Source organism: Meleagris gallopavo, chromosome 6 (genome assembly GCF_000146605.3).
Source record: "Meleagris gallopavo isolate NT-WF06-2002-E0010 breed Aviagen turkey brand Nicholas breeding stock chromosome 6, Turkey_5.1, whole genome shotgun sequence".
In the NCBI taxonomy this organism is placed as follows: Eukaryota; Metazoa; Chordata; class Aves; order Galliformes; family Phasianidae; genus Meleagris; species Meleagris gallopavo.
This window is the reverse complement of record NC_015016.2, coordinates 10,995,750-11,021,607: the sequence shown is the minus strand read 5'-3', so window position 1 is coordinate 11,021,607 and position 25,858 is coordinate 10,995,750. Positions and strand designations below refer to the sequence as shown.

Sequence of the window (25,858 nt, the reverse complement as noted above, 5' to 3'; positions counted from 1 at the left end):
AATCAATAATGCTTCTGGAGTCTTGGCACAACTTCTAGCTCAGAACATGAAGGAAAGTAGATCTGCCATTCTCACCCAGTTCCAATTTATTGCACTGGATTGTGCACATTTTGCAAACACCATTCAAAATATTTTCAAGAGGTGTAGAAATGATAGGCTGCTCAAGAATACAGAGGTTGCCACTGGAAAATATTTCATGACACACATGTAGATGGGTCAAGTAAAATACTGATACTTATTTGGTATGGTCTCTGGCATAGTGTTTCTCAGTACCAGATCAACAAACAAGGTGCTGAGAGTCCCTCAATTTGGTAAGAGAAAATATGGGGTGTGCTTTTAGCAAGCTTTGCTCACTGTGCTGTAGTTCTTGGAGTGTTTGAACATCAAAACATTTCCTGTCCCCTGCTCTGTAGGCTCTGTAGTTGGCATATTACTCTGCCAGTGGCATGGAAGTAGTGTTTTCTTGCTGGTCCTTTACTTGACAACACAGGCTGGTTTAGCTCAATGACGGCAATGCTGCAGTAACAACCATCTATTCCAGCTACTATCGGTGAGCTCCAGCCTCCAGGAGCACCTCCTGTCCTTTTCCATGTCCCCATAAGCAAAGAAGATGCAGTTAGCTTTAACAGCTGTAACTTCTGATGTTTGGGGTGGCTCAGAGCACTGTCAGAGCAAGAGATATTCCCTGCTGCCCACAAGAAGGTGGGCTTGGTGCTGTCTGGGAAGTGTTTTCAGCGCCAGGGATGTAGATACTAAACAGTGACGCTTCCATTTGATGAGTATGCCCTGCCCTCTGCTCAGTTCTCAGCGCATAGAAGAGCCGGTTCACAAGGAGCAAGTGCAGGGGCTTACCTGTGTGTTAATGGCTAATGTGACAGGAGAGCAGTGGGCAGTGAAGTTGTTGCATTGTCTGCCATTACCAGGAGAGCAGCCCAGCTGCCTTTCCACTTACGGCCATGAAGTAGAGTTTAAGGTCTGGGAAGGGAAGCTGGGGGTGCTAAGGGAGAGAAATGGGCATGGTAACTCAAAGGGATTGAGTGTTTAAATGCTAGTTTTGAGGACAAGCAATGTTCATTTTGAACAACAATCAAAATAGCAGGTTGTATATTAATAGCAGGTTATAATAGCGAGTCTGTCAATGGGTTGACAGAATATAGGTTTTGGAAAGGTCATACAGTTTGGTCTAGGAGCTACAGGCTTATTCTGATATCAGTTATAGGCAGAACTGGAAAACTAGGTTTGGGATTCAGTTAGTAAAGAACTGAAGGACAGGCATGTATAGTTATGCTCCCCAACACAATGTAATGGAACACCGGTCAGTCAAAGGGAATGACTCCCTTTGATTAGGTAACAGGTTAAAGTGCTTGAACTGAATTGTATATCTGTAAATATTTTTGTTAGTCATTTGATTGAATATCATTCAGATTAAAATCTGGCACCATTGAGTATACAGAACACCCCCTCCCTCACGTACCCCCCAAAAATCTTAAGAGGACTGAGAGCTGTGTGGCTCTGAAGTGTTGCCCTCAGAGCAGGGGCTTATAGTCTCATCCCAGAGGAGTCAGCTACACTCCTTACTTCCAGGACGCTGATGGAGGTACATTTAAGATCTTTACTGTTCAAAGCAACTTAAGACTATGAGAGCAGGGAGATGATAGCAATCAGATGATGACTGCAAAACATTTAAGTCACTGAAATATACAGTCTGCCTGAAGAGCAACAAACATAGGCCAGACCATAACTGTATGTATTGGAAAGGAGCTGGAGCTGTGGTAACAAGTTGATAGGTGCTCAAGTGGAGTGCTCTTCCCACAGAGTTAATGTCTGCTTTGGGTGTAGTTGTGAGAACAGGGAGTGTTTTTATCTCTGTGTACAGAGGATCAGGAAGATCAGTGCTGAGCTGCTGCATCCGTGACTACATGTCCATGCATCTCCTGTTTAGAAAGGGCAGTAAGATATGAAGGTTCAGAAGAGTACAATGTGGAGGTAGTTTCATGTAAAGCATCTTCTTAATCTAGCAGAAGCAGCATAATGCTGATCAGCTGCAGAAGCACAGGCTATACGTGTACACTGATACAGATATTTTGGAGCAAAGGGGAGACATAAGCAAATTACATAGGGAAATAGCAGATTCTTCATCACTTAATGTCTGAAGGACCTTAGGGATGCCTTTGTAGATGGTATGCTTAACTCAGAAGCACATCATTAGTTTCACAAACTGGTAAGCTAGGGACAGTCCTATACCTTGTACTATAAGAGAAGCAGTACTGCTTGTTGATTTTTGTACAGGATTGTTTCATTATCATTACTTACCTGATTTTGCATAAATAGTCAATAAGCATGTGAAATACAATTTTTCATTTCTATTTTTATACTTTTATTCAAATCTGTAAACAGGGCTATTAATTTCATGAGAGTTGCCAGGAACTAAATGATTTCCCTAATATATGGTACAGTAATATAACCTTGCGTTTCACATGTTGTGTAACTCCCATAAGCATTCCCCCCCCAGTTCTCTGGCTGGCTTGTACAGTGGTGGCAGACAGAGACAGTAGTGGCCTCCAGAAATCCCACAAGCACTTGGAGCCAGGACTGTGCAGTATTGTCAGTGATGGTTCTGCTTATCTGGGTTTGTGAGCCAGTTGGATGGAGAAACCCAAAGGAAATGGAAAAAGGACTGCAAAAAGGTTGAGAAATCCTGTTTGTGTCCTGGGGTGCACATTGTGGGAAGCCAGTGGTCCCCAAGCCCATATTTTGGGCTGTTTCCAGAGCAGGAGGAACCTGAAGGGTACTGTTATCATCTGGAATGTTAATGAAGGCTGTGGTAGAGACAAGTCTAAAGTTTTAATAATGCTGCATGGGGAGAAGTGGTATTACATAGCTTTTGCATTATGTGCAATGAGACCAACAAATCTGGTAGCTGAATAGACATCAGGGGGTGAGGAAGAGGTATTACTTCCCTTCTTCTCTCATTTATTGACTGTGCAAGGCCTGCAGCTTCCATCTTTTCTTCACCTTTCTGCAGGCAACAAATAGACCACTTCCAGATGAGAAAACTTGGGAAATAAATTGTATTCAGCTGTGGTTGTCCTATCCAGGCACACACAAACCCCCTGCTAATATTCACTTGGAGTTAGAAGTCAGGTAGCACAGGAAAAGATTCTGAGAACAGTAAATGGAATAAAGTGAGCTGAGCTTTGGACTTTGTTTTTACACTTAAAACTTTAGGTTTAGTTGTTAAGTGATATCTGGTCAAGGACAAAATATGTCCAGTGAGGAGGTATCCGCTGCTGGGAAGTAAGGAGGTATTGTTACAAGCCCAAAGTTTGTTGTGGGCCTCCTGGTTAAATTTGGATAGTTGGCAGCACTTCTGGGTGCCCTCATTGCCCCTTCTATAATGATGGAAATCCAACTCACCTTTCCTGCTTGGGGTGTGGAGGTCAGCATGACAGGTTAGTGTGCAATCTTGGCAGATTGGTGTGCTCTGTTTCTCAGTCACATAGTCCAAAATCTATTCTATTTCATGAGATATTAAACAATATTGGTGAGCTGTTGTGAATGTTAAAAAGAAATGCTCTCTTTGTAGTTGGTCATCTCCACAGTTCTGTGTAAAAGGTACTTGGTCTCCTGATAACCTGCAGTATTTATTTCCTAGGCTTTCCAGAAGTGCTCTATTATGGATGTAAACTCAAACAGTCATGCTGAGCAATCCAGAAATGATACACATGTTAAAGACATAAGGCCTGGGACTTTAATGCATCACAAGGAAAAGAAGGTAACAAGTGGCGTTTGTAAACATGCCACCCGGTCTTGGCATAACCTTCTTTCCTTACTTCAAAACTAATCTTATATCTTGTGTCCTCTTCTCTCTAACCCCCAACCACAACTGCCCAGCGGTTTCCTTCTTTTTATCCCAGTATGGGTCAGAAATGCTCAGATGAAAAGTTGTATTGTTCTTGTTCTTGTTTTGAGTAGAATTAGTAGTTCCTTTCAGTCTCAAGAGCCAATTTAGAGAATTTCTGCTTTATTTTGCTTCGGCCTAGAAATAGTTATTAGACATTCAGAAATCCCATTCAGTTTGCTGAAAGACAGAGACAAGATGGACGGGCCACATTTGCCCTCCACACTTCCCCTCATGATGGTTAGGGCTCAAGATTCATACTTAGACACTACACTAACTCATGGGACTTAAAAGAGGTGCCATGTGTCTGGGTTCACAGCCAAGTTTGAATAAGTTTTGCACTATGTCTGGGATTGCTGTTTGAGTTGATTGGTGTTAATGAGCAGTGGGCATGTGGGATGAAAAGTAGGACAAGTATTTCAGCCTTTGCAGACTTCTTTTTCAAGTTTAAGTGTAATTACTTGAATTGTCGTTGAGTTTAGGTGATCATGCAGGCATGACAGCTTGTTAGCCAAATGCTTGTTTTGCAATGAAGTGGTGCTGTGGTGGGGAAGACAATGCTGCTTTTCAGCACAGCATTTCAACTTTGTAGTGCATTTTTCTGAGTCTATGCAAACTGGAAATAGCAGTAATACCTCATCTGTTGTACCTTCATTAGCAACTCCTCAAGAATGTTACCAGTAGCATTGCATTTCATCCTCCTTTAACAGAATTTGGGATGAAAGGTCCTAAAGGCAAAGAAGAACCCAGCTGCCCCACCTGTACAGGGCATTGCAGCTCTAAAGCACAAGGTAACACATAGAATTTGATATCTGAGACCTCCTATAAGGCTGCTGCTGCCAGAGCTGCTCTAAGATCAGTTCTGGTCTAAAGAGGCAAGCAGCTTACTGGGTGAGTGCACAAGATCATGGTGATGTCTAAAAGGAAAAGTTGCTTTGTTACTGAGTGTATGACAATGTTACGAGGAAAAAAGAAAGAACACGTCTTTGTTTATCCCTGTTAGTCCTGGTGTCAAAATAAGGTCATACTGTTGTACAAAAACCTGTGTTACCTCTCAAGACAGCAGGCACGCTGTAGCACAAATATCTCTTTGAAAGTTGCCGCCAATTGCTGTAACCTGCCATTTATTAGAACAGAGAATTCAGGAATTTAAGGGTTAATTATAAGGTCTGTTTTTGTCACCTGACATGACAGAATGATTTATTCACTTTAAGTATGGAGCTTTGTGGTCATGATAAATTCATAAAGGAAATGGGTTTTGTTGCATTTCTCTCTTGTTAAAAACGCAGCCCTTTCTAAAATGAGGTGTATTGCACAATGACACCTTGAGATGTTGCACTGATGCTTGGAACAAGAAGTGCAACTGGCTAAAAAAAAAAGTATAGAGAAATGGGAATTCATACACAGTCAGGGTGTTGAGGGGCGAAAGTGCCATTAACTGGAGTGATGCTGGGAGCTCTGACTTGTAATGGAACTGGGATGCACTTACCACGTAGCTAGTCTGGGCCTGAGGTGACTGCCATGTTTTGTTCAGGCACCAGTTCTCAGCATAAAGTACAGGCACCTTTGGCCTGCACATTGATGCTTTGCTGTTTGTGGTTGGTTTGTGCAATCACTCCTCTTCACTCAGAAACATGAGGGACTTTCAAGGTGGCCTTGCAGCAGCTGCACAGCCTTGTTATTGCTGGTATGCCTTCAGTAGAGAAGGGCTGAGGCTCTGGTTGACCACTGACTTTCTTGCTCCTGCATGGTGATAGTAGTTTTTCAGTTTTTCTACATAAGATGCTCACACAATATAGAAGAAAATACAACAGATACAAAAATTGTACTTTGTGAGCCCACTGGCATTGGTACCATCATTCATTTATCTCAGCTTAGAGAATGGCTCTCCTGGCTGATGTTCTACACATCGTGATGCTAATATAACTCATCCTACTTATGAGTTAATTTCTATGCTCAGGCAATGTCAGCAGAAATGATGTTTGGTTTACTGCCTTCAGTCATCTGATGCCAGATTTGTTTCCTTCCTGGTGAACCATCTTTGCGTGTAGATTTCTCTCTTGCATTGGTCATAGGTGTGGTGCCTCCTAGGTCATACCCTCACCCTGATGATTGGTGTTTATCCTAAGCTGTCACTAGCACTTAACAAACCAAACAAAAAATGATAAAAACAGTAATAAGAAGCCTGATATTATGAAAAAGCATCTCCAGGGGACCTCATTAAAGAACACAGAAAAAGCATCCCTAAAATTTAATTGCTGGGGATATACTACTTCTAAGCTAATGGATGACCTCTCTGCATACTGTTCAGAGTTGCTTTTATAAATGAATGTAGTTCATTGTTGCATTCTGCACTCCCAAGAGTGCTGCAGGCTGCCTCTGGTAATTCTGAGGGAAGGACTGCTTTTAAGCTGTAGTAGTGATTTAGAAATGTTGACTGTGGCCATCCTAACTGTAACAGTGCAGCATGGCTCAGGCATGAGCAATGTTAGAAGCAGCAAAATGTTGTAATTTGAAAACCAGCTTTTTCTAGGAGATAATGTACTTCTGAAGGTAGGCAGACTGTCATTTAGCTCTCCGCTGAGCTTGCTGCACTGAGCCCTTACGATCCATCGCCCTTTGATGTGTCCCAGCTGAACCTACCGTGAACCTTTTCAACTTCGATCTTATACAAACCAGGTTGTTTCTTTTCTCTTTAACTGGAAAGTAAATGAGCCAAGGTAGTACTGTGTTGGAAATAAGGTAACTATAGGGTAAATATGCTTTTGCATATTCTGGAGGCCTTGTTAAAACAGGAGCCCTAGGTAACAACAACCCATGCTGGCCACAGGCTTAGTACTGAACAGTAACATCTTGCTGTTCTGCCAGAATTTTCAGAATTTTGACATTCTGAAGAGTTTCAGGAGTCATATGACAACTTCAGGCATGCCTCTGCAGCACTAAACAGAGTGGTGAGTTCATGAGGTCTGCGCTTCCCCTGAGAATATGATGATTAATTTTTGGGGAAAAAAAGTCCTGTAAAAGTAACAGCCCTGAATAACTGAGTAATCCGACTTTCCCCCTTAGGTGTATGGGGCTACAACAGGATCTCCCACAGATAGTGACCATCCTAAAGAGAAGAGGGAAGGGAAAACTGAAGAAGAATTGGGTTCTGATTCATCCAGCACAAATGACAGTAAAATTGGCTTTTCAATGAATGACAGTTCTACATTTAGCAAGGGTTTGTTTGTAGACAGTAGAGACTATTCTAAGAAAAACCTCCAAAATATGAGCACAAACCTGCCCAGTGTCAGTTTGGCAGAGGATGACAAACGAAGAGGGGCTCAAGATATTTTAGGATCCCATTTTCCAGCTGTTGAAAACGGAAAGCCAAACCCAAGCTACGGACTATCACGAGAAGCTTGCCAGGGTCCTCTGCAGGGTGAAGCTGTGCCGAGTGCTGCCAGGTGTGTCCCTGTCAGCAGTGTTGCCCCTCTGGTGAGACCCTCCCAGGAGGCTGCAGGGTCTGCCCCCTCCTCACCCGAGCAAGAAGCTCCTACAGGTGGCTGTGGTCAGGTTGTGCTGAGACCCAAAGCGGCCAGAAGCAACAGCACTGAAGAGGCAGACTCTCCAGCTAGCTCTCCAAGTGAAGACAGCCCACCCACTGAAAACATTGCCTTCATGATCACCAAAACAGCTGTCCAGGTCCTCTCGAGTGGTGAAGTCCATGACATAGTCAGCCGGAAAGGTGGGGATGTGCAAACGGTGAACATTGATGCACGGAAGGACGTGGCATCAGAGAAAGGCATCCCAGAAAGCAATGACAGCGAAGAGCCAGTGGTCTGTCTGGACAAAAAGCCCGTCATCATCATTTTTGATGAACCCATGGATATTAGGTCAGCGTATAAGCGTCTTTCTACCATTTTTGAGGAGTGTGATGAAGAGCTAGAGAGAATGATGACTGAGGAGAAAATAGAGGAGGAAGAGGAGGAAGAAGAAAATGAAGCACTTGAGATTTCTAAGAGCCCTAAGGAAGAGGCCCCGGTGCTTGTTGACAGAAAAGCAATCGCAGAGTATTCAGCAGCTCACGGTCTCAACGAGCAATATGTGTTTAACCTCCACTCTGCCTCTGACTCCACAGAAACCAGGGCTTCTGCAGAGCAGGAGAGCTCAAAGACAAATTTTAACAAGTACAGTCAGATGTATGGGCTGCACACAGAAGCAAACTTGGACTCTGCCGATCAGTATGGAGGCAGGCAGGATTCTAAGAAAAAATTTAAGTTTAAATTCCCCAAAAAGCAGCTGGCTGCTCTGACACAGGCAATACGTACAGGAACGAAGACAGGGAAGAAGACTTTGCAGGTTGTGGTTTATGAAGAAGAGGAGGAAGATGGGACCCTTAAGCAGCACAAGGAAGCCAAGAGGTTTGAGATCACCAGGTCCCAGCCTGAGGACCTCGACAAGAGTCCTGCAGGGAAGCAGGAGGCCTCTCCCGTCGCTGCCGTGCCTCTATCTAGGACTGATGAAATTCGGCAGAGCACATACCGAACTCTAGACAGCCTTGAGCAGACCATAAAGCAGCTGGAAAACACCATCAGTGAAATGAGTCCCAAAGTTATCCCCGAAAGCACACACAGCTCTGAGGGAAGCACTGTCCCCTTCTCTGCCCCGCTAGTACCAGAGGTCCCACCCCGAGAGCTTGTAGTGCTGGATGAGAGCCGTGGTGGCACAGAGCCCCCTCCGCCTGTCCCAGCCACTTCACGTAAGGTACCTTAGTCTGAGAAATCAAATCTCCAGCTGCTTTCTAAACCTGCAATAATCACCATTAAACACGAGGGTCTTGTGATTTGTTCGCTTCCTCTCAGGTGGCTTGTCTGGGCTCCCACGAGGTGTCTAACAGCTAATGGACATTGGGTTGGTTTACTTTGCTGCTGTTTGGTGACGGGCAAACGCAGGGGAGCTGGGTCCAATAACCCGCTGTGTGAAATGACGAGCGTCACTGACACGAAACCCGGTTTGATCAGTAGCTGAGCAGTGTTCTCCATTTGATTCCTGACATTAACACCCGCGGTGCGAAGCTCCAGAGCTCTCCCTGCATGTCGTTCTGCGTCTGTGTCGGCGCATGGCGTGCGGCCACCCCGCAGCGCAGCTGACCACATGCTCCCCTTCTCTCCCCCCGTTCCCCACCATGTCCGCAGGGCCCCAGTGCTGCCTCGCAGACGAGTCGGATGCCGGTGCCCATGGCTGCGAAAAGTAGACAAGGAAGCACGGAGAAAGCAGGCAAACAACACAAGCTGCAGGACCCGCGCCAGTACAGACAGGTAGTTTTACCCTAACCCAGTGTTTGGACGGACATTTAATGTTGTCTGTTAACTTAAAAACTGCAGTGACTGACTGACTATGCCAAATAACGGATGCCTGTCTGTCGAGTGAGGCCTAACTGGACGTCCCGGAGCCTGGGGGCATGCCCGTACCTACTGATCTCTCACATGCCTGTGCATGCCTGTCTGCAATAAAACACCTGCTGCTTTTTGTTGGGTTTTGTTTTGTTCCGTTTTGTTTGTTAACCCGTGGTACTCAGCTGTAACGTCAAGATGTCAACTACCTGTTTACTTTCCCTTCGGTCAATGTGGGTTCCTTGAGCTGGCCAGGAGCCCCAGGCACTAACCTGGGGTGCTCTGGGGTGCACATTAACCCTCTCATCAGATGTGTCTGCTCACCCTAAATAACCTCGGAGCATGGCCGTGTAGTGAATGGTCTGTAATAAACCATCGGTCGCGCCTTCTCCTGTCCGCTCTCTCTCTATGCATTCTTCGTTGTGTACTTTGGGTTTTCTACCAGGTCCAGTCCATGGCTGCCAAGGCTTAGCTCAGGCCTCGAACTGTAGCTCTTGCTCTGTGTAGAGGGCCGTTTTCCCAGGTCCTGTTGATTTGTCGTGTTACTGGCTTTCTGACAAACTGTCTCCTGCCATCTTTATTTGCAGGCTAATGGAAGTGCTAAGAAAGCTGGTGGGGACTATAAGGCTACTTCCCCCACTCTCCCCGCTTCTAAGATCCCTGCCTTTTCTCCCACTTCTGGGAAAAGCAGCTCTGCCCCCGCTCCCAGCGGTGACGGCCCTAACCCCCTTAGCCCACCCGCGAAGCCCTCTGTGCCCCCCTCCGGCCTTCTCGGGCCCCAGGCAGGCCGCATGGCGTACTCAGCCTCCCTGATCCCCTCTGTCGCTAATGGCTCCTCCAAGTTCCAGAGCCCACCCTACGCCGTGAAGGGCCACCAGCTCTCCTTCTCGCTGCAGACTCAGAACGGCCGCCCGCCCCCTCCTTCCTCCTCCACCTCTCCCCCGTCCTCCACCTCTCCCACCTCACACAACCAAGGTGTGAAGAGCATCAGGACCATCCACACTCCTAGCTTCACCAGCTACAAGGCGCAGAATGGAAATGCCGGCAAGTCCGCCTCCCCCGCGGCCAAGGAGCCGGCCTAGAGGCTGAGCGCCGGATTGCTGCTCCTTCCTTGCAGCCGCTGCTTTAACCAGGGAGCGTAACTGTTTTGCTGTATTGCTGGAGGCTTAATACTAACCATGTGCTAAATACTGAGTTACTACACTAGAGTAGAGTGAAGCTTTTTTGTAATCCTTCTGTTGCTGTTGTAATGATAGAAGAGCGTTTTCCCTCCGTAGGCAGCACCTCTTGCAAAAAAGCGTGGCGGTGTGTGTGTGTGTGTGTGTGTGTGTGTGTGTGAGCCTGAGTGCACACAGCAGTGCGCTGAGCATGGCTACACGTGTGGCTGACGTTTAGTAAGCGGTTTTGTATGAAGCTATTTTTCATTATGGGGACTAGACGTGAACAGAGATATACTAAAGTGTGATTATACACAACTGTAAAAGTGAAACTGAAATATTTTTTCTTTTATTTTGGTGTTATTTAGCTTTGTTACAGATTTCTATTTTTGTCAACCAATGTCACGGTTCCTTTCAAGATCTTTTTGCCAAACATTTTGATACTATTGTAATGTACATTTGAAAGTAGTATGCTGGACAGTAAACCTCTGCACCAGAGACAGAACAAGGCTGGTCTTAGTGCACAGGAGGCAACTCAACCTATTGCACTGCCATTCAGAATATATTTGAGAATTTGCCAAGCCGAGAAAAAAAAAAATAGTTTAACACGTAGGGAGTTGCCGATTATTATTTTCTTTCTTAGCTAAATTCACCCTTTTCCTTCAGCTTTCTTTTACTGAGACCTGGTAACCCATTCATGTATTGCATTGTGGATTTTAAAATGTACACTTCTGTACTGTTCTGTATACTGGCAAACTTTTGTACATACCTATAAATAGATATAAATAAATAAATACTGTATGTGGCTGGGCACATAGAGTAGTTTTACCACACCAAAGTTAATTTTTATGCATGCTTTCAAAATATATATGGGACAGGGCTGAAACAGATTGGGTAATGGTCACAGCATAGGAGAAAAAGCAACAAGCTTACAGAGCTCATGGTTTTGTAAATAAATTTATTTGTATAACACCCTGATGTAATATACAGAACTATGATAAGCAAAGATCTTTACAGAAATAAAGGGCTGCATGCTTATGTTTTCTACTTTGTCACTAATAATTTTTTTAGTGGTCACAAGTGGGGTTGTTTGCCTTAAAGAGAGGAACTGCTAGGAAGAAACCCCCCATTTTCTCCAGATTAAAGCCATATGTCAGCAGTAATTTCAAAATGAAGTCTTTTAAATTAACCCGGACAAGAGCTAATTGCTGGGCTGCTGGGTTGGAAAAGCAGCAAGAAAAAAAGGGAGCACCTGAGCCTTGGAAAAGATGTAGTGAGGGATTGTCTGCCTTCCCTGTTCTGCTTTGTTCCTCACAGGGGGCAGGAGTTTTCTTGAAACTCATTTCAAGGCTAAGCCCTCAGAGGGTGCATCCCTTGTGGTGGGAACAATTAAGTATGCAAACATCAACTTGTACCTCATGGACAGGAACAGACTCGTGTTCTGGCAATGCTTGTACTGGTCCCCTGTGAAGGGGACATGCCTGCAGGCTGACAGCCCAGCACAGTCCAGGACCTGCAAAGCCAAATCGAAGCGCAGCACAACGCACAGGACTCTGAGAGGGGTGCTGGGCTCCAGCCATCTCCCAGCCTTTGCAGGACAGCTGTGGGCTGATGCCTCCCAAGGAGCCAATACTGAAAAACTTGACATGTTAATATCTGGTCCTTGGTGACGTGAGCAGTCCCTTGTGAGCCAGTCATGGCCAGGTGCTGTGTTACTTTCTTTGCTTGTCTCTGCTCTGCCCTGTGACACACACCTTGCCCAGCAGCTCTGTGTACCTTGCTGCTCAGCCCAGGTTAGTGACTATTAAGCCAGGCATCTCAGCTGTACACAAAGCACAGAGGCAGTTGTGGTGGAGAACCACCACAGCAGGAGGCTCAGTACTAAAACCCCCAGCTGCCTCGTGTCCAAAAAGAACTGCAAACATACTCAGCAGGGTACCATGCCTGCAGGGCACCAGCCATGAAGGATGTGTACAGCCTTTCTGCCTCCAGGTGCTCAGGGCCGAAATCCATCTGACTCCCTGCGGAGTGGCAGCTTTCCCTACCTGCTCCAAAACTCACCAGTAAGGTGACATGATTGAGGCAACAGCTTCTCCGTCTTAAGACTGCAAAGTCTAGCTCCGGGCACCACTTGCACAATGCTCCATGCTAAAAGTCAGTCCCTTCCTCTCCCAGGTACGCGATTACGACTGTGCATTTCACAAAACATACCCACTTCAGCCTACATCTCATGCAAATGCTGCTATTGTACCATTCTCCTGCTTGTGCTAAAGGAACGGGCATTTTAAGTCTGTAAGAAAACCACAAGAACATGGTGCACTTTTAGGTGAATTGGTAATAGGTACAGAGACCCAACACAATCATATGGTGAGAACTTGCACAGATCTACCTTTGTATCTGACACTTTTTTTCACAGGTTTTGATAATGGCAACAATAACACAGTAGATGAAAACATGTTAGAGTCTTTCTAGAAAGGGAAGGAAGTCTGTGTGAAACCTCATCTACCCCTACATCCTGGCCGCTATCATTCCTTCTCACTGATGGGAGACATGTAGGAGCAAGTTTTTCTATGCTCATGATGTTTAACATCAATACAGGTATGATCCTCTGCCAAGTTGGTGACAACTGCTAAGCAAGAGAGGAGAACAGGCAAAGGAGTGAAGAACTGCTTTGTTTACAAGTAGTTGCACAAGGAAATAGAAGAAAAAAATGTAAATGGTGAAGAGGTGACACACAGGAGGGATTTTAGGATACAAACCCATCTTCATAGTTAAAACTACACAAGTCCCATACCCACAAGTATATGAACCATTTAGGCCAGCAGATAATAACATTTTCTGACTTGAGGAAGATTGGGAAGATTGTGGATGTGCTTCTTCAGTGTTCCAAAAACACTGGATTAAACACAAAGCAACTCGCTATGACATTTTAAAACCCATCATTAAAATGAATTCACATCATGCAAAGAATCACCAAAACAATTTTTATTTCCAGTGTTTAAGTGGGTATGCACACAGGCATGATACAGGTTTGGATTCATTAGGTCTTCATGCAGAATTATATTCTCAATAAAAGAAACCAGTTCCATCCAGTATCCACTATCTACACGCCTATGTTACAACATTTATATCAAATCTGGTATCTGAAGAAAAGATACACATGTAATATGTACATTTAAGTTACTTATTTTACAGAAAGATTAAAAATTCAAGTCACATAAAACTCAAAATCTGTATTAAAATTGGAAATATAAAACTCCAATATTTACTGGAATGCCTAAGGAATGGAAGCTCTGTAGCCACCTGTGTTAACATTTGTAAAATGTAATGAAACTCGTTAAAAGTAAAATGCATTCATTTGTTTGTAGTAAGTTTATCTAATTTAACAATATGGCACCCTAACAAACCAAATGAATTTATGATGAGGCACTTGTTAGTGACTAAACCAAAAGAACAATTTTTCTGCATACTAATGCCAGGCCAACTCTCAGTCAGAAAACCATGTATACACTACACAGCTTGTTGCATCAGATGCTTTGTTCAACATTTGTATGCAGCCATCAAATATACTTTTTCTTAAAATATATATATATATATATATATATATGTATATATATACACACACACTTTACCTTTAGTGTTCTTCTGGCTGTGGTAATGCACTGTGAAGACGTTCCACAGAGCATATTGATGAAACCAGCCCAAATGAAGGCTGCATAACAACAACAGTACAGGAAAAAATATATATATATATGTACACACACACATACACACAGTTACTGGGAAGCGTAACATTAAGTTAATGAATTGCTGTAGTGGACATATCTCCCCATTTCAAAGATACTGGTAGAATCGAGATCTAACCACTTGGGTCCCAGACAGTTTATGAGGATGGGCATCAACTGCTGGACTGAAGTTGTTTTTGTTCATATTCTGATAACTTTCACCATTTACCTGGTCTGGTGGCTGAAATGGTCCCGAAGGAGGTGTTCTACTGATTGAAGTCAAGCTGCTGGAGGAACTGCCTTCATCTGCTTGCATCTCAGCAGATAGAGGCAGATCTACTTTTGATGCATCTGCTAAGCTAGTGTTCTCAAGTCTGGGCTTTCCAGTTTCACCCGTATTAAGGTCAGTTGTGCTAGTGCGTAAACGTTCTCGTGCAAGCCAGTCTGAGATTGAGAGGTCCTGGGCTGGACATTTTGGCTTCAGACGATTAACAGCTGAAAGCTCAGATTCTCTCTCTCTACTTTGACTCGGCTCTTGAACTTTCCAAACATTCAGGACACTTATTTCATCAAAATCCCTCTGTCCTCCAAGCGTATGCCTTCGCCTGATATTTTTCCTCTTCACCGTCTCGGCAGAATTAGCCTTTTGATTCCCAACTCCAAACATGTCATCTGCAGACGATTTGAGCCGCAGCTTTAACCTATCTGTAATTTTTAGTCTCCAGGTAGGTTCTTGTTTATCAGTCTCACTTCTGGCTGACGTAGCTAAACTGCTAGTCGATCTTCCTTTTTTCATCATATCAAACATTTTGGTCACAGTAGGTAAGTCCTTCTCACTCTTCGCATCCCCAGAACCCTCACTGTCTGTTTTGTGCCGTGCAGACTTTCTCCTGGACAGCGTATCGCATTCAATAAGTTTGTGTGAGCTAAAAAGTCTGCGACTCTCTAACTTTGGTGTTGAACTTCCCTCAGTACAACTTACTTCGCTCTCCTCAGAGTTCCTCCGACTGCTCTTAAACACTTCAGAAACTTTCCCCTTGGACAGCCTTTCAGCAGCAGAGCTGGTGGCAAAGACAGGGAAGTCACTCTCGCTGTCTGTCTCCATAGGACGCCCTTCACTGATCAGCTCACTTCTTTCATCATCAGCATCTTCTCCCTTGCTCTCTGTTACTGACTGCACTTCAGGGCTCAGCATACTGGCGTCTAAGCCAGTTATATATATAGAGGATGAAGTCGTTGAATAATCTGAGGTGATGGAACTGACATCAGCCGCTAAAAACTCACTGTGTTTAATTTCAGGGCTGGTTATCTTTTTGCAAGAATATCTGTGCTGGGAAGCCTGAGAGGAAGTGCTAAGCATAGTGCCAGAGTCAGACACTGTCTCTTCAACCTGGGAAGAAGACTGGGAAATGGGCATTTTAGGGTTATGCTTCTGCAGAGTTTGCTGACAGCTGAGACTTTGTGATTTTGTACGTTTTTCATGGTAAGGCAGTGAAGGTTCCTCTGACAGGAGGCTCTCTTTCCTTAACGACTTCTTTTCATCCTTTACAACATTCACATCTTTTTTACTGCTGCTGTCTTTTTCCTTCAGGACAAACATCCTCTGTTTTCTCCCTGCATCTCTCTCTTTTTCGTATTCCCCTTTAGCTGTGTCCTCTTTTGCTGCATCACCCCGAGATTGTTCTGCAAGCTCCTTCTTGGCAAACACATTATCCAACTCATCTTCTGAGCTACTCGGTTGTGGTTTCTCTTTTGTTTTTTTCCGCTTGCGACTAGCTGCTGCAAAAATGGAGGACACAAGCAGTTCCTTGCTATACTGGTCTTTTCCAGAACCCCAAGAACCCTGTTTAAAAAAAAAACAAAAAAACAAGAAAAAAACATAAGGCATGATTAAAAATCACAAAGAAATACTCATTAGCACGAGACTTTTAAAAACATCTCCTAAGATTCAGAGCAGAAAGCCTGTCTCTGTTCAGGAAATATTCTTCATTCAGGAGATATTTCCTTGTCATTTAGTTGACATGATACTGCCCAAGTTGACAATTTTCATCCTGAAAATTCCACTTGTTGAGTCCCTTCAACTGAACAAACACTTGTTTTTATGCACAGCTATTTAGTTTTTGACTGACTAATAAAGCAGGCTCCATTAATCAAGACAGCTTTCTCAAGACTGTTCTGTAACAAAAAGTACTTCACAGATGAGGTCCCAACAGTATGGTTTCAGTCTCTACCTTCCTACCTATGTGAGAAGTTTAATTTCTCAAACTATTTTTCAGTTGATTTTTCACCTTTCAGTTTCTGAGTTTTAAAATTGTATCAATTCAATAGTACCAATACAACAAAAGCCATAGCCATATAAACCCCAAATTTGGGTGCAATTACAGAAAATTAACAGAAATAAATTTCTTCCTGCCCTTCAAGGCATCTGCCTTTAGAATCACAAAGAAGCAAAAAAGATGAGTCCGCTTATTCTGACTTGTAAAATTCATTAAAAACTATTTCAGCCACACTGACCACATTGCTGCCTGGCCACCTCAAATCCATACACCTTTCCTGCTCCATCCCACACTTGTCAGAAGTGACATGTTCGTCTCTGATTGCTGACCAGTGTGGCCTGTACACTGCAAACATTCAAGAACAGAAAAAGAGAGACAATATAGGACAATATTGCTTACATCAGGGGACCTTGAACATAGCTGGATTGAAACCTGACATCTGTGCCAAGGTCTCAACAAGAACAACTCAGATGTCTGTGTTCAGACAGACAGCCTCTCCCTCTGAGCTGAGGAAAGACTCAGACAGCAGTGAAGGATTTATGCTTAATAAAGTTCCTGAAATCATTTGTTACTGATGCAGCACTCCAGAGAGGGAGACGGCGGGACAGTTATCGCGGAAATACTTTCAACAAAAAAAACTGGGACTTCATTGTGAAAGGGACCCTGTAAGTGATTCTAGGTACCTTTTATAAGCTGCTGCTAGGAAAACAGTATTATCACTTGTTTAAAAGAATAATCTACCTAGTTCTATAGTACACATTCGCAGAAGCCCTCTAATAAAGCAAGCAAATATCCATCACATCTCTGAAGGTTACAACTACATCACTTTAGAAAATACATTACCTTAGATTTTGTTGAGTCACTAGTAGCTGAATCTGTGGAAAAATTAAAAACAATTCTGCTCAGTTCCGTGCAATTTTCTTTTTTTGCTGTTGCTACAGACAATGCTGGACTTATGGAAAAAGACAAGCACAGAACAAAATGTGAAGCAAATAAAAACCAGAACAGAGTGAATAATCAGAGCTCACAAAGATGCAAGCTGCACCACAGAAAGCCACCGCCATGAAAAGATGCTGTGAATTGTAGGCAGAACCAGCTCAATGATAGGAATGGCAAAGGAGCCCTGTTCTTCTAAATTAAAAACAAAAAACAGAAATACTAATGTTTATTCAATGTTTTAGGTAGACAGCCCCTGCAAAACCGCAGCTGAGAGACCTTTTCAGGATTGTAGCGTGTACTCTCCTGAGATTCAGGATACGCAAAGCAAAATTGAATATCTTATCACTGTTGACTGCCCTATGTACAAATCGTGGTTCATGCAATCATATTCTTTTTGGGAGACTTGAGTTTTTAAATTAAGTTGCATTTTGTGTGTAAAACCCCAATTATGTATCTCTCTTCACCTGTGACTAGATAGAGGTGGAATTTTATTTGTAAATCAGCTAGATTTCAGCAGCTACCAGTTTTGTACATTTCTATAACAAGCGCTGTTATGAAATGAAAAATGGACACCATAGTTTCACTGTCTTGCAAAACCCAAGATTATACAATTATAAAGGGGGTAGGAAGGGGCTAGCACAGCAACTAAAAAATATGAACTTGGGTGCGTTCCACCTTTCGGAACTTGCTCCCTAGGAAGAAAGAGCTGAGCCCCCTGCCACACCCCTTTTTGACACATGGCTAATGCTTTATGACTAGAAAGACTGGTAGACCATACCATGCTATTTCTCCTCAGGGTCTGCTTCAGAGATAACAAGAAACAGCAGAAAAACTTTTAAAAAGTAGCATTGATCTGTTTAAAATACTCTTAAAAGAAAATTTACAGCACAGATCAACTTTTTGGTTTTCCATTTACAAGAAACGGGGGTTTCTGCAGACAAGGCAGCTACAGTGTGGGCAACAGTCCTCCTTCTTCCTACAGTTCCAGCTGTCCATCAGTGACATCACAGAATCCACTAATGACATCACCGTGTGATAGACTCCTCCCACTTCGCCTGTTACAACATCAGTATAAAGTGACTGCTTCAGTAAGTGCTGAGCAACCCTTGGAAAACTGAAACAAAAGCTAGAGACGAAGGGAGAGCATTTGTGGGATACAACATGCTGGGTTAGTGCAACAGTATAGTGAAGGGAAGGGGGAAAAAAGTCACCAAAAAAGAGCCTGCATTGCTTGTCCTTAGCCACATAAGAGGATGGCATTCATAAACAGAAGGAAATCAGCTTTAGTATAGACATACTGCAACATACGCAAAGGGTCCCCCACTTAACAAGAAAAACATAATTTTTTGCATTCCTAATGAGCAATATTAGAACCCCACTGGAGATCAATCTTTCTGCCATCACAACACACCCCTTTACAGCAGCGTATCTGCTTCACCTTACAAGGATGACTGCATGAGTTACTGTGAATAAATAAAATAGAACATGCAAACCTCATCTTTTAACGATTATACTCTTGTTAGACAAAGTTTTCTAACATATCATGCATGATTACCAACAATTCAAATCTCTAAGAAGTGTTAATGATCTTTAAGAAAAGAGAAAAACAATTTATTAGTAAAAGAAAATAGAGTGAAAGAGTTACAGTGAGTTAACAGAGTAGGTTATTCTAGACTACGGACTACCACTGTCCAGGCTGTTACCTGATACGTCTCCAGGAGACACTCCCGTTCTTCCAATGTTGGTGAGTAAATGATCTATGTTTGGCACTGGCTGAGATTCTACAGTGTTTTCCTCCTGCACTGCTGTCTATAGTTAACAAACAAAGATGTCTTCATCATCGTTTCACAAATAGGTCATAATGATTCAAAAGCATTTAAAAAATTGCATCATTCACCTGAGGACACGCTTTCCTCATATATTCTTATTTTCCCATTTGGCTCTATGCTTTTTAAAACAAATGCGTGGCTTTTTTTAATTAATTAATTAATTATTGCAAGGACTAGAGAGCTAAAGAGGTACTTTTGAAGAGAAAACCATACGGTGATGCAATTAAAAAAAAAAGTACGGACATTCTAGAGGAAGTAGCAGCAGTTTCTAAACTAAGGTAATCAGAATAGAATGCAAATATTTATGCCACAATACTTACAAGGGGTTCTTCAGCATCATCTTCTGTGAAAAACCAGTCATGCTACAATTTAAAATAAAAACGGTGAAAACTCCACAAGAAACACAAAAGCCAAAGGCGGAACAATCAAACATGGACTGAAAATTATAGCCTGGAGTTCAAAGGATAAATACCAGACCCAAAGTGGCCCAATAAGAGAGAGCTGATCTGTGTATGAACTTACTCTTTAAGCAATGAAAATCACCCACTTACTTTTTGGATGAGTGTTTCTACAATTTTATATTGGTCTGGCATGTGGGTAACCATGTGTGTCATGTTATCATCAGATGTTCTCACAAGCGTTGGACCAAACACTATTGCCAGGTTTCTTGGTTCCATCTAAGAAATGAAGAATTTCCTTATATCATATGTGATGTAAATGAGAAAATACAATAATATAAACTCAGTATTTTAATACAACACAATTGATATTTGAGAATCATTTTTAAAAAGGACAAATAAAATCTATTAAAAAAACACACTACTGACTCAGGTAAGAATTTACAATAAAATCTTCCATACACAGATGTAATGAACGCGTCCAACACTTCTGAAATTCAAAATCCAACTTTCATTAACCCATGGCAAATGAATAGCTCCACAAGGACAGAAACTCAGGAAGAAATTGTTATGCTTCAAAAAAATCGGCTTTTTCTTTTTAAATAGAACAGAAGAAAAATTTTTCAAAGACATTGGTAATTCCCTGTAAACAAACAGGGTAAGACAGACAGTAAACAAATAGCATGTTATGCCTACTGACCAAGAACTCATTCAATTCACACTTACTATCAAGAGTGTGGCAGCATCCAACATGACCCAACACAACTATTCATAGACAGAGTTAAGTCCTGTAATGTCACAACATTAATCATCCACTTAATTCCCTTTTGAAGTTACACTTCAAAAGTGTGGCAAGAAAATAATGGCAAGAAAGCAGCAGCAAAAACACTGATCTTCTATTCGTGCTTTACTTTTCTGACTTACTGCTGTGACAGAATAGGCTGAAAATCTTCTTGCTCTTACAAGAAGGAAGTTTCAAAGAGAATGACCCAAGGCCCTGCTGCTCACTTTGATGTGAGCTGTGGCCTTCAACATGTCATACTACTACACAACCTTATTCCCCCAGCCTTATATATTCGATAGTATTTATATTATTTAAACCATATTTATGCAGTACAATGAAAACATAAAATGATAAATGTTTGCTTTGGGCTTAATGGCATTTACTATCACTTTCTTAAAATGTTAACTATAGTTACACTAAAGTTTCTATTTTTTCGTTTGTCTATATCAATACAGATGGGTCTACTCATGACATTGGTGCTGAGCGACATGGTTAGTTGGCGTGGTAGGGATGGACTGATGGTTGGACTAGATGATCTTAGGGGCCCTTTTCCAACCTTAATGATTCTGCAATTTTCTGTTCTGATTTAAAGTTGGCCATAGTTCATCTATTTCACATAAATAAGTGTTTTGCTTTTTTTTACTGTATCCCTGCAACAAGGCATCATGCCATCTGCCCTGATGTGAGCATCTATAAGCACACCCATACTGCACAGCTTTGCATTCATCTATGCTTCCCTGAAAAAAAAGGGATACTGTTATTTGCATTTACAGTAGGATTACAGTATATACAGAAGCACTTAACAAAAGTCAACGTCACCAACCAGTGGAAATGACAAAAGGTGTTAATTAAAAGATTGCTACCCTACATGCCATGCTTTTTTTTTCCCTCTTAAACCATTGAAAGCATGTAAAAGGTCAACCATTTGAGTTATTACAGCAAATCCTACTCTTCAGTTGATTTCAGTGTCCAGGAATGTAGGCTTCACACAAAGCTGATACAACCAAGCCTTTGTGAACCGGTTCATTCAGGTCATAGACATTCACTTAAGATTTGTTCCTAACTTTTTACTCTGAAAGATTCCAAAATCTAATAAAAGTTAGGACTGATCTTGTATTTTATGGGAGTTTGCACAGTTTAAAAAAAAAAGTTACCTGTTTTACAAAAGAGTGCCACTAGAGACATACTTTCATGCTATCTTCAAAGTCAACTGTGCATTCTTGTAGGCTTTATACTGAGAATATGTGCCATATTAATTGTTAGTTTAAACTGGTTGAAATCTCTGACCAGACACACTCCTACTGGTGTCTAAGTGAATTACATGAAATTTACAGACTTGCAATAAATCTAGGATGCAATCAGTTATTCACACAACAACTAGCATCAGTTTGAATAAATAAACTTAATACACACTAAACTCGAATATTTTGATGGGATGTAATCCAAAAATCTTCCAACACCACAGAGGTTTTAATCTCATCTACACTAATAAGTCACAGTCTTAGTCAACAGAAAAAATCATGCACAAAAACTTGCTCTTAATGAAAGGGATCAAAACAAAATATATTATGCTTTTGTTTCTGCTACCTTGTTCTTTTCAGAGTTCTCTGCAACTGTCTTGAGATGCGCAGAAAGAAATTTGAGTGTCTCATAATGATGTTCAGGTAAATCATGAATCTGAAATAAACAATCACAGCTCAGAATATTAAATGTTTAATGCTTATTTTGTACACCTACAAAGGTATACCTACACTACACAAGACACCTGATTTCAGCTTACCAGTCTCTTCAGTGTTTTCAAACGTTCAACTGGATCTTCTTTTCTATTGGCATCTATAAAATCCGCATATTTGTCTGTTTAAAAAGCAGAAATCGATTACAAAGGTAAGACCTTTGGAAACTAAGTTAACCCATTATACTACATACAAACACAGCAAGGTAGGAGTGAGGAAAAAAAGCAGCCTTCACAGACCATTACAAGAGTGAAATTGTAAGCATTACATATTTTTGTTTCACATTAAAATCTAAGCTTTTCATGTTTTCATTTCTTAAATCTTATTGAGAAAAATATATTCCAACTCCAAAAACTGATTTAATCAACTCTTTACCGTGCAGGATAGTTTTAACAGAGTGATGCTCATCTGCTGCACTCTGTGCACTCACCCCTGCAATCTCCCCAAATCTGAGAAACATGACACTCTAATTTATGGTAGTAGAGGACAGAATCTCCCCTGAAAAGTTTATTTTGTTTGGTTTATTTAAAAACTTAAGACAAGTATGAAAAACAATAGTGCAGAGATAATGGCATAAAAAAATTTCCTGAAGTCAAATTCTGCTGTTGCTCCTTGTTCATTACTATTTCCAGGGGAATTTTAAAGATCTAAATTACAAGATCTGTCTATAACCACCAAATCAGAGTTCATACCAAAATCTTGCTGCCTTTCCACACTCCTCTCCCCCCCCTTCCGCCCACTACTACCAACAGAACAAAAGTAAAAAATAAGGTTTGGATGGGTTTGTTTTGGTTGTTTAGTGTGCCAAAGTAAACAGAATATTAAAACGAGTACACTGGAATATGTGGGCACAATATTTGAACACTAATTATTGTACAATTAGAGAAATTCTATTTACAGCTCTTGTTTTTAAGTTCTATCACTGTGACTCCCTGTTCTTTAAGGAAGTAAAAGCATTTATTGCAGAATTCATTCTACTGCATTTTCTCTCAAATCATCTGAAAGTTTCAAGACAACTGTTCAACAGTAGCTCATAAAAAAGAAAGCTAAGGTAAACAACTCACCATTGGTGAAAAGGGGTTCTGGGAGCTTTCTGAAGAAGGATTTCAGCAAACTGCTTATGACATTCAAGTCTCGCCATTTCTAAACATTTAGAAGAAAATGAGATAGTCTTTGTATTTCTATAATCATAACGTAACTAGAAGTTTTCAGAAGCTCAAAGTGGAAACGCTGTGACTGAAGACTTACATCATCATGAACATCTATGTCAGTCATTCCTTTGTTGAGCTCCTCTTGCATACTGGAGATGGCAGCATTATTTCCAGGAACTCTGTAAATACCTGTGTACTCAAGACCTCTTTCTTCAACTAGTTTGCAGCATATATCAACAATCAATGGGATATACTGAAGAAAAAAACATTTTGTATGTGTATATATATATATCTGTATATACACACACACACATTCTTAAAGTATACATGAAAAAAGCATTTAAAATCACACTGGAAAGAAAAACTATTCTTTCATACTTTGTTGGTATGCGCTGGGGGGCAGTCATCTAGTCTGACACCAAATGTTCCTACTGCAGATGGCTTCTTTTCAAATGTCTTCCTCATAATGCTTGGAATGCCTTTCCTCCATGTCCCTTTGTCTTTCGGTGGGCTTGTCTCATCTTTTTGTTGTTAGTGTTATATAAGTAAGAAAGCAAAGAAGACACATCAAGGCATTTAAGGCAAAAAAGTTACTACAAATACAGGTAACATTTACAAAAAAAGAAAACAGTATGTCACTATCCTTTCTTGTTTTTAACCTTTTTTCCTGGCCCAGTTTCCCACAGCAACTTGCTAATGCATCTGAATATACCCATACTCAGAAAAAGCAAGTAGGTAGACGATACGGTGGAATTTTATCATTCCAAGACTAAATATACATGAGTTACAATAAAAGAATAAAATCCACAACATTCCTTAAAGTAAGATTACATCACTACTGAGTGACAATACAAAACAGCTATGAAATTAATACAGCCACACTAATATTTGACATTGTGCAGACCTACTTTCAGTAATTAGCAGATTTCAGGTGCTCCAAATCTGTCCCCAAAGGGACTCAAGCACTTTAGAATATTATTTATACAGAATCAGATTAAAAGTTCAGTTGAACTCTTTACTTCCATTATACAACTCATGTAACACATTACAATTCCCATTCACCCTGTTCTGCAAGTTTTCTAATACAACAGTACTTCTTACTCAACTATTTTTGGAAATACTATTTCAGTAGATTTAGAATTTACCTAACACCTGCAATTTACTTACATAATCTGCAGCACAGAAATGAGTAAGAGAATCTTTGCTAGGGATATATACACCTGCAGCTATAATGACTAGTTCATATTTGGTCTTCACAAACTCATATTCTTGAGTTTGAAAAATCTGAATAAAGCACCTTGATAGCTTCATACTAGGGCAATGAGGAACTAAAGAAATTATTAAATAAAAGAAAGAAACACGCAAACCTTTAGTGAGAAGCTTCCTCTCCGACTCATCCTTGGGAGAATGTGGACTCTGGGTCCTCTGATCTGCTTTAGTTCCAAGCAGAGTCTGCCTGATACTTAGGCTCTGACGAGGTGTTTTGGGAGATGGCTCTGTTTTGCTGCTTGAAGAACTGAAGCAAGATACACTACTTAAGTAAAAAGAAGCTAGATAAGCATACATACAAAAATTACTGGCAGCATGTAATTTACCTACCTCATCATGGTACTGTATTCTTTAATCCTTCGGCTAATTAGGTCTCTACTAGTGACACCAGTGTCCTATAAAATGAATTGAGATCTAATTTATAATCTTACAAAATACAACAAACAATTTTTACTTTCAGAAAACATTACTTCCTCCCATCAACAGAACACATACGAAAAACAACATTTCAGTACACTTAAAACTCTAGCAGGCAGTCCTTTCAAACAATAAACACAGAACACTTGAAAACCACAAGGAAAACTGAAGTGAGTAATTACACATTAGATGTTACTATTTTCAAAGCAGTAGGTAAGTGATTAAATCATGTTAAACTGGAAATTACTTCAAGTAGTAAGAACATCAAGTAGTAAGAACTTCAAGTAGAAAACATGCAAGTCAACAAAACCTGCTATGAAAAAAAATCAAATCTTACATACACATAGTAGTCATACAGTTACTACTACACATACACCTGAAACGGCCCTGAATTCAAAACATGCTTGTATCCATCTAATGACACATACACTTTATGTATATATATATTATATTACATATATGGTTATTCTGATAATTATTTCAGAACTAAACGGATATGCATGCCCACAAATATGAAAACATTCCTCTGTTGTTCATCACTGAAATGAAAATGCACTGAAGATCATTTTAGGACAGATATTATATGTTATATATAACAGCATATACTTGCTTTGTATTTAGCATTAACATTCAACTCATAAAAACATCAACATTTAATCAAAGAAATGAACATCCTTCAAAGTTTCGATTTTTAATTACTGAGAAAATTATCACACCATACAACTGCACATGCTACTTTACAATGCAAGTCTGATAACTGAACATTGGCTCTATACTACAATTACTTTTGATTGATACATTAGGGATTTTTATTATCTTAATATAAAGCTTTTCTATAGTCAAATCAGCAATTAAATTAATTCATTTATTTCAAAATACTGATAATGAGAATACAGTCATGCTT

General features: G+C 41.1%; 2 protein-coding genes across 16 annotated transcripts in view; one reads left to right on the top strand and one right to left on the bottom strand.

Annotated features, from left to right (window-relative positions):
* KIAA1217 (KIAA1217 ortholog) overlaps positions 1-17,507 on the top strand; it is a 107,617-nt gene extending 90,110 nt beyond the window's left edge. For 6 of the 13 annotated variants that reach the window (XM_010712426.3, XM_010712427.3, XM_010712429.3 and 3 more), the window contains 4 exons: positions 3,656-3,775; positions 6,968-8,647; positions 9,079-9,201; positions 9,864-11,478. In XM_010712426.3, the coding sequence (XP_010710728.1) occupies positions 3,656-3,775; positions 6,968-8,647; positions 9,079-9,201; positions 9,864-10,358 (2,418 nt within the window). In that variant the 3' untranslated portion in view covers positions 10,359-11,478. Of the gene's footprint in view, positions 1-3,655; positions 3,776-6,967; positions 8,648-9,078; positions 9,417-9,863; positions 11,479-17,375 lie in introns of those variants that run through there. The other 7 variants (XR_793853.3, XM_031553863.1, XM_010712428.3 and 4 more) reach the window with 7 other exon arrangements.
* Positions 13,402-25,858, bottom strand: part of ARHGAP21 (Rho GTPase activating protein 21) — a 49,641-nt gene continuing 37,184 nt past the window's right edge. For all 3 annotated transcript variants that reach the window (XM_031553862.1, XM_031553860.1, XM_031553861.1), the window contains 12 exons: positions 24,868-24,932; positions 24,636-24,784; positions 23,647-23,789; positions 23,366-23,521; positions 23,182-23,260; positions 22,165-22,238; positions 21,972-22,061; positions 19,754-19,879; positions 19,523-19,564; positions 19,077-19,182; positions 17,278-17,309; positions 13,402-16,001 (listed from right to left, as the gene is read on the bottom strand). In XM_031553862.1, the coding sequence (XP_031409722.1) occupies positions 14,268-16,001; positions 17,278-17,309; positions 19,077-19,182; positions 19,523-19,564; positions 19,754-19,879; positions 21,972-22,061; positions 22,165-22,238; positions 23,182-23,260; positions 23,366-23,521; positions 23,647-23,789; positions 24,636-24,784; positions 24,868-24,932 (2,796 nt within the window). In that variant the 3' untranslated portion in view covers positions 13,402-14,267. The remainder of the gene's footprint in view (positions 16,002-17,277; positions 17,310-19,076; positions 19,183-19,522; positions 19,565-19,753; positions 19,880-21,971; positions 22,062-22,164; positions 22,239-23,181; positions 23,261-23,365; positions 23,522-23,646; positions 23,790-24,635; positions 24,785-24,867; positions 24,933-25,858) is intronic.